This window comes from Pagrus major, chromosome 4, assembly GCF_040436345.1.
Source record: "Pagrus major chromosome 4, Pma_NU_1.0".
NCBI classification, from domain to species: domain Eukaryota; kingdom Metazoa; phylum Chordata; class Actinopteri; order Spariformes; family Sparidae; genus Pagrus; species Pagrus major.
The window spans coordinates 11,330,842-11,348,481 of record NC_133218.1 but is presented as its reverse complement, the minus strand read 5'-3'; the positions used below and the strand labels follow the sequence as shown (position 1 = coordinate 11,348,481).

At 40.8% G+C, this 17,640-nt stretch overlaps 1 protein-coding gene across 1 annotated transcript in view; it reads right to left on the bottom strand.

Moving 5' to 3' along the window:
• mmp15b (matrix metallopeptidase 15b) overlaps positions 1 to 14,226 on the bottom strand; it is a 37,672-nt gene extending 23,446 nt beyond the window's left edge. Inside the window, exons 1-4 of the mRNA XM_073464510.1 lie at positions 13,277 to 14,226; positions 5,015 to 5,163; positions 4,425 to 4,547; positions 3,865 to 4,172 (exon numbers count right to left, since the gene is read on the bottom strand). Of these exons, the coding sequence (XP_073320611.1) occupies positions 3,865 to 4,172; positions 4,425 to 4,547; positions 5,015 to 5,163; positions 13,277 to 13,396 (700 nt within the window). The 5' untranslated portion in view covers positions 13,397 to 14,226. The remainder of the gene's footprint in view (positions 1 to 3,864; positions 4,173 to 4,424; positions 4,548 to 5,014; positions 5,164 to 13,276) is intronic.
• Positions 14,227 to 17,640: the final 3,414 nt, after the last annotated feature.

The window sequence follows — 17,640 nt, the reverse complement described above, 5'->3', positions numbered from 1 at the left end:
ATCTCCTTTACTTTTGTTTCCACCAGCAAATGAAAAGTGATAGTTCGGGACAACAGAACCAACCAACCAAATGGCTTTATGTTAATCACTGGATAAATAAAATGATGAATATGTACAACAAATTGCTTGTTTCAAACGTGTCTCAAACATTTTAGAGGTAGTATACTGAACTGAACATTGATTAAAGAAAATAAAATAAAAAGGTAAAGTTGAGGATGATTATGCTGCTGTATTCTTTGAATATTGCACATTCTTGAGCTTGCAGGTAGTTGTTCAGTTCAGCTCTAATGCCTCCTGTTCTGTAAGACATGATGTGGTTTGGACGTGCGACCAGACCACATATAAGCGGTGACATCTCTGAGCTGCTCCTCCAACTTTACCCAACACTCTGCGTAGAGCTGATTTTTCAAACGTGCTTATAGGCATCATATCTTTAGCAATACAGTACGTAATTGCACCGGTTATGTCTTTGTGTCGCTTCGGTTTCTTTTCATATGGGGTAATGTCTGAAAAAGCAGCGGCAACTGTTGGTTGTCGAACTGAAGTTTGACTAGTAGAAGCAGTGGGGCTGGGCTGTTGGCTACTTGAGGGGAGACTGATGCTAGCATGATAGCGCAAACTCATGCTTTTGGAGTACTGTTTGGGACGGTACCTTTTGAGATGACGGAAGAGGTTGGTGGTGTTTCCAGTTCTGCTGAGGACTGGTTGCTGACACATTTTGCACCTAATGCTGGTCTGTTCTTTGTCAGACTTCAGGTAGCTGAACTATTTCCAAATAACCGGAGTGGTATGACCTTCTTCGGTACAATTTCTTCGTCTTTGTCAGTTTCCTCACACTCGGTTTCGCTAGTTGGACCGCTCATTTTCTTGTGTCGGCTAGACACACAGGTGGTCACCGTCATTCTGAGTTGTTAGTGTAGTGTTTTCTAGGTAGAGGAAACGGACTCAAAAATAACTATCGAAAATAAATGTCATAAATGTATCATCGTTATCGTGGAAAATTTTATCATGAAAAACGATCAAGATCGTTTTATCGCCTAGTCCTAGGTTCACTGAGAAAATTCCGTGTATGTGAAGACATTTTTGGCCAATAAAGCTGATTCTGATAGAAGACACAAACTATATGCTTCACCAGGGTTTCTGCAGGTTTGAACAAGTCAAATTTAAGACTTTTTAAGACCTTTTTAAGACCTTTTTGAACTAAATTTAAGACCTACATGAAATACGAAACAGTAAGGAAAAATAAAGTCCCAGAATTACTTTAAAAAATAACTACATTTATTGCCATTCACAGAGCAACTCAAACAATGAAGAATGGAGTGAGTGTGTGTCAGGGTTATTATAGTTTTTAAATTTCATTAGTTTTTATTTTAATTTGGTTTTTCAGTTTGCTTTTTATTTCAGTTGAGTTTTAATTAATTTAAGAAGTGATTAATAGTTTTAGTTTAGTTTTTATCTAGGAATTTAACCTAATTTAGTTCACTCCAATAACCCACACTTTCTTAAAAAACTGCACACACACACACACACACACACACACACAGACGGTGTTCAAAATCCAAAGCACCTCCGCTTTCAACGTCGGAGTTGAAACGAAGATGGTTTGAATGTTGCTTGACTGCAAGACAGCAGAGGCAGCGCAGAGTTCGGGTCGAGCAGAACTGGACGAACTTGGACCGGGAACTGGTGACAAAGGCGAACAAAAGCGTGTGATAGCGTAACTTCGCCGGAGACTTTTAGAAGCTATTTATCCGATTTTGTGTGTGACACCAGCGCTTTCACACCACATGTGCCCAATTTGAGGGTCCTCTTGCAGAGCGTACACTGTGCTTCAGATTCATTATTATGCGGCTATTAACCAACTGAATTCTGGATGTTCAAGTCAACACACTAAATTTACACTTTCCCATAGTTGTAGCAGATTCCGCAGTCGAAGTCTTTCCGGAACTGGCGAAGTGTACGGCGATAAATTCCAACCGGGCTGTTGGCAAAATGCCACTTACGTTCCTGGATACTTCAGAAAGAAGTACAACACACGGAGCTAACTGTGAATCTCACCAACACATTTCCCAAAAACGAAAAACAAAAAAAAAAAAAGGCGATGACGGAAGCGGTAAATGAACGTTCATATTTAAGATCTAACTAAATGTAATTTAAGACCTATATGCAAAACATGGACGTATTTAATACTTTTTAAGGCCTTAATTTTAGATACATGAATTTAAGACTTTTTAAGGATGCGCGGACACCCTGTTCACACACACATGTTCCACCAAGAATTAGAAAAAAAAATAACCAAAAACCTGTTTTATGAGGTCACTGTGACCTCAACCCTTGGCCTTGATTTCTACATTATAGAGGCTAGAACCATACAATGTTTGGTTTATATTGACTTAAACAATTAACTGAATCAAGCAAAATTGTTGTGTCAGCTCTGAATGCTGTATGATTCATAGATACTCTCAATTGTGTTGTATATTGTCACTCAGACAGTCAATGGACTTATCTCGTGAGTTTTGCCAGCAGAAAGAATTTACAAATTTAAATTTCACAAAGGGCAGGGGATTCGTTTCAGCACGAATGCAATTGAAAGGCAGTAACAATGCCAGATTGAAATGAAGACTACATCTGTGAAAGGTTCAGCTAATTGGACATGTGTCTAACTTAAGTCAGACAAGATTGTAATTTGTTTGGACTTTGCTTTTAAGCTGTGTAAGTAGCATGGTGCAACAAAGAGAGCAGTCTACAGATCTCCCGAGTGGAACACACTCCCACTTACTGTGGTATTCCACCATCCCTGTGATCTGTCCTGCGACACATCCCACACACAGCTGATCACACAGATACAGGCACACACACACATGGTCGGATGTCCACACACACAAATTTTAGCTGTCTGTGTCTGCTGTGTGTATGTAGATAACAGGGCAGGAAAGCCCATTGTCGCCAAAAACCCTCTCTAGTCAGCAAGGTTAATGGGTGCACTGCAAGGAGAGGAACACTGGAAGCTTCTTAAAAGTGAAGATAATATCTTAATCCTTAATTCTGCATATGATTAGTGATAGACATTGGTGTTAAGAGTTGTTTTTGGTTTTAGAGTTCATCTTTAAAAAAGTGCAGAGGTTTGAAGGATGTGGTTCAATCAAGGTAATGATTTAAGCAAAATGAAGTCCTCAAAAGCACAGAAGTACAAATACCTTGCATGGGTGTGTGTGTTTTTCTCCCATGCAGCTTGTCCAACATAATTGGGGTAAATTTGAGAACTATAAGAAGGTGCAGTTGGGGCAAAGACTGTGTGTCACCTTTGAACTTTTACAGAGGTAAATGGAGTAGCGGAGCCTGACAAATGAGAGATGATGTAGCAGGCTGCACCATGTCAAGTCTAGTTAGGTGTGGAGGAAAGTGATGGGGACAGCTGTTTGCATAGATCCATTACAACCTATACAACATGGCATAACGAAAGTGCTGCAGACTGCACATCAGCTGAACACTCGCAGAAATGATCCATGACCCGAAAAGCTCTCAGTCCTCCATTTCTACCCTACCAATGACTCCCTTGCATCATCTAAGCCCTCAAGAAAAAGCTTTATAATACAGCAAGCTGCAGCCTGGCCCACACATGTAAAGAAACACATACTACACACCAACTCAACTCAACATCCACCCACCTGAAGCCTCATGAGACTGTGTTTCTTTAAAGTTCTAAAAACCTAGAAATGTGTATTGTAGATAAATATGCCTGGATCATCCTTTTCTTTTCCGCTTGTCATTTTTGCTCTCTAATCATTTTTTCCCTATATCCCTATATTTCTAAAATTCATAAGATGATAGACATTACAAATTATACTGACTTTAACTATTTACCTTGTACGTTCTGGTTTCCTATGGTCCATGGTTCATCGGAGTCAAAGTGTGTGTCCCCACCCATTCCAGGTCCAGGGAAGTAGGCATGAGCTAGGAAGCCTCCCTCCCCATCAAAGGGAGAGCTGTCTCCGTGAAAACCCGAAGCAAAGAAGATCATGATGTCGGGCTCCTTGCGACGTCCATATTTGATCTCCTGGTAGGGGATTTCATCAAAGGTCAATGGGGTCACCCCCTCCCAGACTTTGAACGCCCGCCGGATGGCTTCATATGAGTTATACTCTCCAATCTTAGGAGTGTAGTTCTGGATGCTATTAAAACAAAAAGGGGAAGAGGAAGACTTGTGTCTCATACAAGTTTCAAGTAAAACATTTTCCATTTTTGATTCTTAAGCAAAAACAACAAAACAACAAAACAAATGAAAAACATAACTTAAAATAAAAGTACTTCAGTTGATAATACACAAATTAATTAAGTGTGTTACCAAGAAAATAAGACTTTGTCCATGTACTGTGGATTTTTGACAGGTAAGATTTTCTTGACAAATAGAACATCTTTTTTACCTGTAAGTGAGATGGTTCTTGTTCCATCTATGTCCAGTGAGGGCAAAGCGTTTCCGCCGCACGTTGGTTTTGATCTGGCCTCCAAACTTGTCAGGCACACCACAGCGGGGTCTCTTCATGGCACTGAAGAAGTTGAAAGAAGTCAGGAGCACGAAAGACATATGTGCGGGTGTGTTGAAAGGAAGAAGCACCCACAAGGAGAGATGAAGGGGAGAATGACGTTAAAACCCTAACTTTCTCCTCTCGATGTCTGTGTAGTTTTTGGTGTTTAATTTAAAGTGTACCTACAAGCTGCCTAGAGCAGCCAGGCTACTGAGCAGCTCCTCTTAAGCAACTGAGGGAAACCTGCTTAACAGGAAAACATTACCCCACTCATGATTTGACCAGCAAACCCTTTCTATAATTCTAAATTCTTGTTCAAATCATCCTATTAATACATTCTGGTGGCTTTATAAAACTTGAAAGTAACAATTTTACATAAGTTTGGGACCCAAAATGAGTTCCAGGACAGTGTTCCTATAGGTACAGGGCCATATTCTTTTATGAGTAAGCCTAAATGTACAAAAACATCACAAAAACACCCTGCTGACCTGATGGTTTGAGGGTCCATCTGTCCAGTGATCTCTAGGCCATAGAACCGCTGCATGTCGCTGACAGCATTGGACAGGATCTGAGCTGATCGCATGGTTGACATCTGTCTGCTGGCCTGGGGCAGGTAACCATACATCCTCAGCCATGACTGGAGACACACAGGAAGAAAAACATAAAGGAATCTGGAAGAAATAAAGATGTATCATCTTTTTGTATAATGCTTTTCTTAGTCACCTGAATCAGAACTCATTAGGTTTACACTGAAGTTGACAGCAACAACAAAATAAAGATTTACAATAAGACTTTAATCCCCGACAGCTCACTCTACACAGAATCTCAGAAGATGGAGACTTTTTATGTAATCAAGAGGTAAATTATGACAAGGAAAATAAATAGAAATTGTAAAAACAGCAATAGCTGTTTTATGAGCATATGGGCAATTTGTTTTGTTTATAGCTCAGAACATTGAATTGTCTCCTCGGCTTCAATTTCTGTAACATGATGACATGACAGATTTGCATTGATACTCAGGCTTTGTGGTAAAATTACTTTTTTTTTTTTAAAGAAAAGTAACAGTGATGTAACAATGCATTTTTTTTCTGTGGATTAGGTTGAATTTAATGTTTTGTATATAAAAGGGAGAGCGCATGGTGGACATCAAGTTTGAGGCCTGAATGAGGACACTGTTCTGTCTCTGACTGTATTCTACGAGTATGTAAGTGGGTGGGCTGGGGGTGGGGGTTAATGACAGACTTGAGGGAGAAAACGTGATACTTGCCCTAATCAGGGATGACGCAAAGTCTGTCCCACCTGTTATGTAGAAACCTAATATGAAACACACACACGCATACACACTCGCACTTTCATATTGGGTAGTCTGAGATACTAGATACCCCTACACTTGGCCACACTCCCCATGGTGGTGCAGGGAATGTAAAAGGGTGTGTGTCTGATTGTGCATTTGTGCTCATGCATGTACAGGAGCTGTGTGAGCATATGTGTGCTCAGGTCTCCAGTTTACGCCCATCTTTCACAATGTACAATAATACTTTACTAACCCACTCCTTTAAAACCATAAAAAACAAGCTCATCACTCACAGAAAACACATCTTATAAATATGAAATACTGGTCATAAATGTTCTGGTCACATTTATGTACTGCCGACGAGATGGGTTAGTGTAGGTGGTAACCACCCACCCCAAAAGGGTTTATTGGTTCTTGCTCTATGTGTGTCCTGCACAAACCAAATATCCCCACAGTCCAATAAAAAATAATTAAAAATGGTCTTCCACACCTTTGTTGATTCACTCTGTTGACTCTCTGCCTGAGTGCCCTGCACTTTCTACACTGTCTACAGAAGTACAATATGACTAGATGTAATAAAAAGGTCAAAGGGCAAAAGTGTGGACCTTTGCTACTCTTGGAAATCAACCACTAATAAGAGGACCTGATATTATCATCACAGAGCTACTGACCTTAAAAATACCAGCTCAGCTGGTGGTATCAAACCTCAACATAACTTCAACACAAGTACTCTGCCTCCAACATTCCCAGCTGGAGAAAATCAATGTTTTGTCTGCATGTGCCCTTCCACCACCATTAGACCAGTCCTTTTAGTACTGCTGTGATTAATTATCTTGAACACATAATGCTTGATCAATCAATCTCTGTCAATTGCTGAGCTGAGTCTGACAGACTGTGATGGCGTCTCATGCTTTGTGATCAATTTAAGTAGTTAATGATGACTGTCGCCCATTAATAGCCTTTGTTGAAGTAGCTCTTTTTCTCTGAAGATTGAGGTTTTATATCTTTAAAGCATATTAAGCTGTAGTAAGGAACTGCATGAAATCAGTAAGTCGTTCAGTAAGCTCATTTGCCACAAAATGTAAAAAAATTAAATAATATTAAATGCTGAAAGTAAAAGCAGATGATCTACCCAATAGGACTGGGCCGATGGACGATGCCAACATCTATCGCTGATGGCTGACAGTGCACTAACATTATGTCTCCATGTCCCGTTTATTATTTTCTTATTAAACCAGCTCAGTTAGGCGAACCCAAGACCCTCAGTTAAATTTGTGGCAGCAGTGTTTCTTTTCCCGCAGGCTGCTGTTTCTCTCAGTCATGCCGTTTTTATACACTTTTTTTTTTGCTTAGCTTCCTTGGCTAGTTGGCCAACGTTGTTTTATGCATATGAGGCTGAACAAAGCTAAGTTACAGACATGTGGTGTGGAGACGAGGATGGTTTTAATCCTGGCACAGGGATATATTTCGTCGGTAACAGGAGATAGTTTCCTCTGCAGGGTGAGACAGTCGGAGATTCATGTCAATGGTGGGAAACAGCGGCCGCTACAATGGTAAGCTATGGCAACAATGAGGGGACACGCTGCCTCAAATTCGTAAACAAGGATGTCATCGTCCCTCACAATGTTTCACTACAGACATCGTCATATGTCTGACATTGCCCAACCCTGAAATGATGTGCTTTTTCTGACTTTCTGTTCTTAAAGTTAGAATGTACATACTCACAAAGAATTTTCTTCAAATTTAAACATCAGTAGTGGAAAGACAAGTAACTCAAGAATACAGTGCAGTGAGGCAAAATTATTTGTTACTCTCCACCTGAAATCGCATGTCTTTATAGTCCAGCCATCAGGTGGTCAGGGGTGTAAGCCGCAAGTATCTGAGCCCTCAGGCTTTGGAGCACTTAGCTTGAGGATCTCCAACCTTCAAACCCTACTTCATCTTTATGTCAAATCTCCAAACACACTTGTGGTCTGTTGTTCCATCAGTTTTTGCTCTTTTCATTCGCTTCAATGGGTTTTAACTAATGCCTGTTGTACATTTACAATATAATTTGTAATCTAATTAGTTGTATCTCCACTTCTCATACTGATGACAGTCAGTTTGAGGGCATATTTTGTCCACTAGACGGCTAGTCCATATCTTTGTGGAAAGCCCTGCATTAAAGTGAAACTCTCGCCAAAATGCAACTTAGGCTTTTTTTTTGAATGTGTTTGAGTCAAACCTTCATGTAAAAGCATAATTACAACGAAAAAGCCACTTTTAAGATTCACCGTAGTTTCGTTTCCGGGTCAAACTCATTTTCAATGGTGTGCAGGGGCAACTTTACGGTAGCATCAAAATCACTATTTTTAAAACACTAAGAAGACTCGACACAACATGAAACTTTGCTCGTAGCATCACCAGGGTCTCTACACATGAACACGAGCATTGAGAACATCGTTTGTGTACACAAAGTTTGCTTTAAAGAAGGTTTTTGAACAGCTGCCCCGAGCACGCCATTGAAAATGAGTTTGACCCGGAAACGAAACTATGGTGAATCTTAAAAGTGGCTTTTTCGTCGAAATTATGCTTTTACATGAAGGTTTGACTCAAACACATTCACAAAAAAAGCCTAGGTTGCATTTTGGCAAGAGTTTCACTTTAATCGGATCAGACCCAAACCGACAGTAGTTTACCTGGTGCCCACTTAAAAACCTGTTGTGAAGCAACAAATGGCCACAACAAGGACTGTGAAGGTTTGTTATATTGTATTATATTATACCATTCCACTTTGTGACATTTTTCCACAAATGAGAAACTGCACTATGATGGGAGTCAGTCTTGTACACACTTTATTATTGCTTAGAAACCATACTTAAAGACAATACAATGTATGCCCACCACCACCAATCAAGAAAATGTTATGTTAAAGACCTTAATTGTCTGTTATTTACACCTCTGTTGTTTTCTCTTGTAGGAGTAGAGCTATAAAAGGAACCCAGAATATTCTTTATTTTACCATTATCCCCCCTCTTTGTCTATATTTCTCTCTCTGGCAGCGGACGTAGTGGCTGTATCAATTCTGTGATTGTGTGTTAGTGTTTAGGAGCAGGAAGAGATGTAGATAGGGCTGAACTTGTCGTGACCATGACCCACCTCTGCCTTTAGATAAGAAAGCTTCAAACACATGGACACACAATTATACACACACAAACACTGAAACACAAACATGCACTTCCTGAAACACCATCAAGTCAAGGTGAGGGAAACAGGTGGCAGGGTTCACTGAACACTCTTTTCAACTCAAATAACTTTAGCATACATGTTTTTGCTATTCCACAACACCCAAGTAGGCACCACCACCAACATCAGTGTATCAGGTAATAGATAACTGAACAAGAACTGCATACATACACCTGTTTTTTTTTGTTTGTTTTTTTCAGTCTTGGTTGGATTCCGGTAGATGGTTTGAAGCAAATAATTGAATTCCCTAAATGACAAGAAACATGTCCAGAAAAGACAGAAAGTCTTTCAAAAACTGATTAGTAATGAGCAGTACTGATTGTCATTTCATGTCAGCTGCTGCTGTTCATATTTCATGCTGATAAAACAAAAAGCACTTGCTGTAATGTATCCACTAACAGTCGTCCAACCACAACAGACACTGCAGGAGAAACATTGGAGTAAAATTGCAATTCCCATCAGAATTCCAGTCAAAATAATTTAAAGAAAAACAAAGCTATTGTCCTGTGTAATCTCCAAAATGCATCTTTCCTTATTCATTCCACTTCCTCCCTGCTCCTCCGTGATCAGCATCTCCACATGGTCGTCATTGCTGCAGTGATAGTACTTGAGGGAGAAGGAAATGCCTACATATCTGTTAACATTTGTGTTGGGTGTCTTTGTGTACACCCAGGCATCTGATGTTTTCTCTCTACACTCTTTATCTGTCCCTTCTGTAGCAAGTATTTACAACTGGCTGTAGTCAGGTACAAGGGCAGAGCTGCAGTGCTGTTTGGAAGATGTATGGAGGCATATGAACCCCTGCCACCCCTCACACCGATCGTCTAAAACAGTAAAGTACTTCAGTCTGGCTGCTCACCTTCCCTCATCAGCTGGGCTGAATACAAAACAAGTCTTAGACAACACGAGGAATAGGGGAGTGCTCGTGTGTGTGGGTGCGTGCGCATGTACGCTAAGCCTCGTCTATTAAATGGTCTTTCAAAGAGTCCTTGAGCTTACCTGCCAAAACCAGACCGAGCAATATACAAGGAGTTGTAAAACCTGCCAGGAGTGTGAGTGCGTACGTTTTTGTGAGTGTGTGTGTGTCCACCACAATGTCAGCCAAGATACTAACAGAGCTTTTATTCCGAGGCTTGGTCTGCTGCCATTTCTTACCCCCCAAAGTCCTGCCAAGAGGATAGATAAGTAAATGGACTAGTGAGAAAGAAAGAGACATGGACAGACAGGACGGAGAGAACTGAATGTGTTCAATTTAAAGATTTCATGGAGCACATGTGGAGTAAGAGAGGCAAACAGACATGTCTCCTTTTATGCACACAAGATAATTATCCATACTTTTAGACTGATGCATGCAACAAACACATGATTTAGCAAAACGCAGGAAATATCCCAAAACATATAAATAAACGCATTCTCAGAGATACATCCTATCTTATGGCATTCTGTCTCGTCCCATCACTTTAGCAACGTGACTCTTTGTGGACATTGTCATAGCCAATCACAGGGGAGCAGGGGGGATGTGGCAGGAATGTAGAGAGACAGCATGCTGCAGATTAAATGGATACACGGAGGATTGAGGAAGTTGTCTCGTTATGTGCTGAAATAAGTCACTGATTACCCCTCTCCTCTCTAATATTACTCTGCCTTCTCTCCAAATTGCTGTCGCACACTTTTCTGCATTCTCTCTGTACAGCCTGTCTCATCATGGTCATGTTTCTTTCCGTGCTCTCTCATCCTCTTTCTCTCCTATTCACAGGTTTCTCTCGCCAGCTCTCTTTCTTCAGACAAGAGTGTCCATTGTATTTCCTAAGATGCCTCGAAGTCCCAGGCCCAGCATGCCTGTGAACAGAGTGTGTGTGTGTGTGTGTGTGTGTGTGTGTGTGTGTGTGTGTGTGTGTGTGTGTGTCCCAGTTAGAAAACAGCTGTCACATTCAGCCATCACATGCTGCACAGCTGAGTGACCGCTACCATTCCCGTCAACTTTCCCTCCATCTTTGTCTCTCTTTCATGAGTTACTCCACAGACTTCTCTTGCTGTGACATTTCCCTTTTTCAATCAAAATGTATCAGATTCTTGTCACTCTATTAATCTCTTTTCCCTCATTCTTCTTCCCTCCCACTTCATCCTTTTTGTCCAGACAGAGTAGGAGTTGAGGTCTCAGACCAACCGCTACGCATGGATTGCCTTCCATCTGAAGAGTGAGGATCAGATTAAACTCAGAACAATGTATTTCAGTATGAAAAATACTGTAGAGTAGGTGTATAATGTATTTTCAACACAATCCAACACAGCCTGGGTTTGATTTACACATTAGAGGCTGCTTTGAAACAAACCAAAAGAAGTATCAGTTTTACATGTGATGTAATTGTATGCATATGTTGATTAAATTGAGTGTCCTTACCAGCCTTGGCTTGCCAGCCTTACCTTTCCTTTATTTTGAGCAATAGACATACAGTATGTGCTTTACCACCTCCTTGCAGCTGAAATTCAAGCCTTTTTCAGCCTGTTCACACATGAAAACCCCTATTATAGCTGCTGCAAATGAAAATAAATGTTCTTCTCAGACACCAGAGAAGCATTCATCAGCCACAAAGACACTGCATGGCCATCAGTGACTTCATAAAAACAGGGTCTGCCCAGCCATAAAGATTATGGTAGGTCATGGAGATTAGCATCAACAAAGGAACAGCAGGACTTCTTTGAATCCTCAAGTAATACGTGCAGTCTTACCTAAATTTAACAGATAGATGCCTTCATGTTTTGACAGATTTGTCAGAGCACTGCTGATATTAAGCTAAGTGCAAACACTTTCTCTGGCCGCTATACCTTAACATCATCTGAACTTGTCAAATGGAAAGCTACAGACAACAGGTTCTTATTACAATTTCCTACAAGGCAACTTCATTATTGTGCTATTCCTTACATTTTACATCACAGGCTTCGGTCACATCTGCTCCAGATATGGCATTTAGCATATCCTCATATAGATGTTATGAAAATTAGCTGAAACCAATTGTAACTCCAAAGTAAAGGCAGTCCTGTCACTTTTACACTTTCATAAATTAACTGTTGATTCAAACTACATTATGGTGACTTGTTACAATAAAACACTTGTGTAAACTCTAAACTGTCAGAGATCTATGCTTGTATGGTGCATTCAAATGCTATAACGACAACATGGGTAGTGCAATTGTTACAAATTTCAGCTGACACACAAATGCACATTAAGCAACAAGTGCTTAGGAATTTCTCATCAGTCCACACGTTGTGTAAACCATCTGTCTCTTGTCTCAGTAGGATACATTAACACACACCTGCATGCGCATACACGTGCGTACACACACACACACACACACATCACAGCTATGTTAATACCCCATCAGAACATGTAACAACCTGACTGACAACCAGACTCCCTGGTCACTGAGTTTGGTAATGCAAGCTCACCTCTAATGACCGGGCAGTCTGTCTGTCTGTCTGTGTCAACCAACACACATTCCACTACTAAGCACCCTCTCATAGGTATAAAGTCAGAGTATAATGCTTAATTTTTGTGTATGTTTGCCCATTCACCTAAGCTTCACAGACAGGATTCTTAACTTAACTTGCACAGTGATTATCAGTGGAGGTTGTTTTTGAGAAAGGTGTGATAGGGGAACCCAGAAGAACAAGATGCTTTGAATAAAACATATCCAATTACTGAAAGAGGAGGACCTCCTATACAGGTACATTAAAGATGTGAATGGTCTTAAGTGTGGGTCCTGACCAGAAGATTTCTGACACCCTTGTGAGGTAAACAACTTAAATTTATAAATGTTTATGTCACACAAACTCCTGTAATGCTTGCTACAGTGTCATTGCTGACGATTAGGTTTAATTTTGTACACCTGCCACTCAATATACTTTGCTAACCATAATCACCACATAAGAATATAAGTGTGTGTCTAAGGTATTATAATAGCACTCAATATCAGTGACATGAACCAGATGTTGTGTCTGGATAATCCTGTATCAATTCAAATTTTTTGGTTCATGTTTATAAAGAATTGATACCTTATATTGCTTACCAAAGGAATAGCATTTGAGAGCTTTTCTGTGGTTATTAAAATGTGTCTGACTTGATGAATAAACGTGTCTAATTGTTGTCTTTCTGATGGAATAGTGAATCTCCATCCTTTGCTGTGAGTAATGAGTATTAATTACTCAGCCCTGTCATTAGTAGTGTTTTTACCTCTGCGTTGAAGGCGCTCTCATCCTCCGCTCCACGCGCCCCAAGCGCACACATGGACAGCGCGAGGAAGGTCCGTCTCCAGAGCAACCAGAGGCAGCTGTTCCGCGAGTTGGAGGCCATGGTCTGGGCGCGAGGGGAATTAGTCAACGTCCGTTGCGGTTCTATCTCGACGGTGTAATACGATGTCTCTGAGTTTTTAGTCGCTCTTCTGCTAGTTTGCTCGGTAGAAGCCCTAATATAAAAACCGTAGTGAACTATTCCCGTGCAGGAGGGCTATAACAGTCTTCAACAGTGCACTTGCATCCTGGAAAAGAGCCCCATTCCAGATTTACAGTCAGAGCCGCATGATACACTGACTCTCCATAAATGTCGGTGAGTATTCTCCACTCATATGTGAGCCTGAGTCCATACAACTTTCTTATTTAAGCTGTTTTGCACCGTTGACAGACCCGCCTCACCTTTCTGAACGCACTTTCATTCAATTTCATTCACTTCACACCGAACTCGCTGCCTAATTAGTGACCTTGAAAGTGCACTTTACAACAGAGCCTCAGCGGCACCAGCACTGCCTTTTTATCAGCAGAGTGGGTCCGCCGCAGAAATGCCTCAGTAAATCATTCACAGCTAACATGTTCAACTTCACTAGGTTAGCAACGTCCCCTCGTGATAACGCCTGATGAAGTGCGGTTAATTTCACCCTAAGGAAGTTGCAAACTATAAAACAACAACCCAAATATGATAAGCCCAAAGTTCACCGCACTTGACCGACTCCTTTAGCAGCAGCATCAAGTAACGCTGGTGTCGTAGCTGTAAGCGAACTCCGCTGTGTTAGACCGCGACCTCTCGAGTAAAATATATTTATTTCACGGGTTCTTTTCCTTCTGTATCCAGTTTTTCCCTTCTCCAACAGGAAATGTTTTCGGACGCCGGTTGCGATCAGTCACGTCCCGAGTCAGTGTCTCTGTATGTTCTTCCTACCGGAGCAGGACGGTGAAGTGGTCCTGTGTTCGCAGTGTTTCGGTACCAAACGTGAAGATGTCAGCGTCAAGCTGGACAGCACGGGAACGAGCTGTTGTGACTTTCAAAATAAAAGGTTACTCTGCTCGTAATGAAAATTATGTCAAGACATAACCTTAAACGGGATCTATAGCTACGAAATTGATACAGAAGGTTGATTTTGAATCAAAATTTGCTATCAGGAACTCATGGAATAGGCATACTAGCTTCTTTGATAAATGTGCCAACGTGTGACATAGACAGCAATCGATTATGTATTAACTGAAAACTCCATGTCTTCGGTAATAAGAATAGACTTAGTAGTTAATGAAAGATGCTTCCCCCAGGTGTGATTACGATTTCTTTTTTATTATGAAGGTAACTTATTTCCGGCACTGTCTTGTCTTTCTGTTGCTGACTTGATAGATGTGATCGCTACAAGGCTCTTATCGGCCGGACGGATGGAGGTGGAAGTGGGGAGGGTACAAAGAAAGAGCCCGAGGCGGACGCCAGTTCATATGACCCTCCCCCTGTGTTTTGTAGCTCCACCACTGTAAGGTGGAGAGCACACACACACACACACACACACACACGCACGCACACTCTCTCACACACACACGCACGCACGCACACTCATACGCACACTCATTATTTGGGTATAACAGGAAAGTACTGATAAGATATGAGATTTAAAACCGCCATTATATGTGATAAACTGACTATAAACTCCTAATTCATTGAATATTACGGCAATGTTGCACGCTTCCTTCAGGCACACACAGATGCACATGCGCAAAAAATTACACTTTATGTTTGCAATGGCATATATTCTATGTCTGTTCCATTAATTGCCATGTTTGTAAGCAATAATAACAAATTTCTCCAGTAACGACATGTTTAGCCCTGTTTTGTTTAAAAAAAATAAAATAAAATGAAAACAGAATAGCACTCAGTAGTGCACTCTGTCAAGGCCCAACAGTCCTCTTTAATTCAATCAAATCTTATCCAAACTCAAACTTGATGGACCTGTATATCTCTAAATGTTAAACCACTCATAGCTGCTCAACTTAAACTTCACTCACAAGATCGAGAATCCGCCTCAAATTGTACTCACTCGTAGAGTGCCATGGCACGTTGAAAAATGCCCTATCTTGCATTGTTAAAGAAAGTGGCAAAAAATTCCTAGATCGTTTTATCTCAATCCGCACCAGAAGTTAATGGAGTCTATTCTGCGCCCAGACACATCCTCCATCCAAGTTTTGTGGAAATCTGTTCACTATTTTTTGTGTATCCATCTGACAAACCAAACAAACAGACATGGGTGAAAACAGAACCTCCTTGGAGTAGGTATTGAATCTGTGGTAGTCAGCATGTGCCCAGGTGAGCAGGAACACCTGTCATCACAGCAGATGGGTTAAAAGGACAGCAGAGAATGATCCTTGTTCCTCAGGCAGTCACTGTCATTAGCTCCCTCTGTGTGATGGAGTCTGTGGAGAGACATGTCTAAATAAATCCCTGTCAATGGATCCAATCTAAGGCAAAAGGAAGAAGCTATTTCCAGAATGGGTATGCTAATTGTTACTAGTTTATCAGGGTCGACCGATTTTGGCTTTTTCACAGCCGATACCGATCCTGATTATTTGGAATCAAGGAGACACTCATTTGCAGGAAACATTTTATTCTTTGTGTCAAAAAGCAACCAATGATGAAATAAACTTTTAACACAATTTACTCAAGCACTGTTCGTAAGTAAAATTTTCAGGTACTTTACTTGAGTATTTCCTTTTTTCTTCTACTTTATACTTCCTCTCCACTACATTTATTTGATGCATTTAGTTAATAGTGTCTTTGCAGATTCAAATTATTCAGTGTTTAAAGGCTATTAATTGTGACATTGTGTGTGAGATATATTTCTCATGCATTGAGGAGTCTATGATAAAGATCTCAAACCTCAAACAGGATGGGTCCATGTGAAGCCATTAGGTACAGGAGATACATTTTGAAGAGATATTTTGGCAGTCACCAGTTATGCACTTTCTGCTGCTTGGTATTAGAGGGTAGTATGTCCAAACCGCTCACTGATCTTTGTGGCCTGAGGTCATTACAGGGAAAGAGGCACCGTAGTCAACTGAACACACACAATGGTGGCAGGTAAAGCCTCCCTTAAGCATTTTTCCTCAATATTTGAGCCTCAGCGTGTCATAAATTCTTATGTGTCTCAGCTAGAGTTTTAGATGTAGTATGATGAAGGTTTGTACAAAGTAAAAAAAAATGCAATACTTCAAATGTTTATGCAATACAACTTGGGATGGAGGTAAAAAGCAACAGTGTAAGCACCTTGGAAATCCCCATCCCTGTTGTATAAAATGTGGCCACTTTGCTGACTTTTAAAAATACTGTGAACAAATAGAGAGTGTGTTTTATCACCCAGGTTTTTCCCACTAGTCATAATGAGCATCATAAGCTGCTTTGTGTGAGTCATTCTGCTTCGCTGGTTACTTTTTTTTCCAGGTGAGCGGTTTGTCACAGGTACAATCAAACCCCAGAGGCTAACATCAGTCAACGCCTGATCTCACCTGTCTTGGCATCAGCCTGCACAGCACAAGGAAATCCCCAACTCACAGACCCCATCTTAATAGATTTTTTTAAACTGTATTTTATTGTTGACATTAGTCTGTTGGCATGTTAGTTTGTTGGTCGGTTTGTCAGCAGGATTAAACATAATCTACAGGACTGATTTGCATGAAATTTAGACAGAGGATGAATCTCAGCCCAGACTTTTAGTGTGGATCAGGATCAAGGGACAGATCCATAAATATATTTCTCATTCTCTAACATTGCTTTGTTCACCATTTTTGTTAATTTCTCACATTTTGTAAATTTCTCTGGGAATAATGGATCTTGATTTAAAAAATGCAGGTGTATTTAGGTGGCTTTTATCAATAAGTACAGTTAGTACAGAGAGTATAGAGTACAATTTGATGTGGATCCTAGATCTGGTGATCTTAATGTATGCTTAAGCAGTTGAGTGATTTAAAATTTAGAGTGATACAGAGCTATCGAGTTTGATATTAGATTAGGCCTGATTGAGTTGTGCTATTCTGCTCCAAACAGCCACAACATTACAACCACCTACTGAATATTGTGCAGGTTCCCCTTGTGCAGCCCAAACTGCTCTGACCTGTCAAGGTGGTCATAAGACCTCTGGGGGTGTCCTGTGGTGTCTGGCTCTGGGACGTTTGTAGCAGACCTTTTGGGTCCTGTATGTGGGTGGGGCCTACATGGATTGGACTTATACCAGCAGGTCCCACAGATGCTCAATCAGATTGGGATCTGGGGAATTTGGAGGCCAGGTCAACACCTTGGGC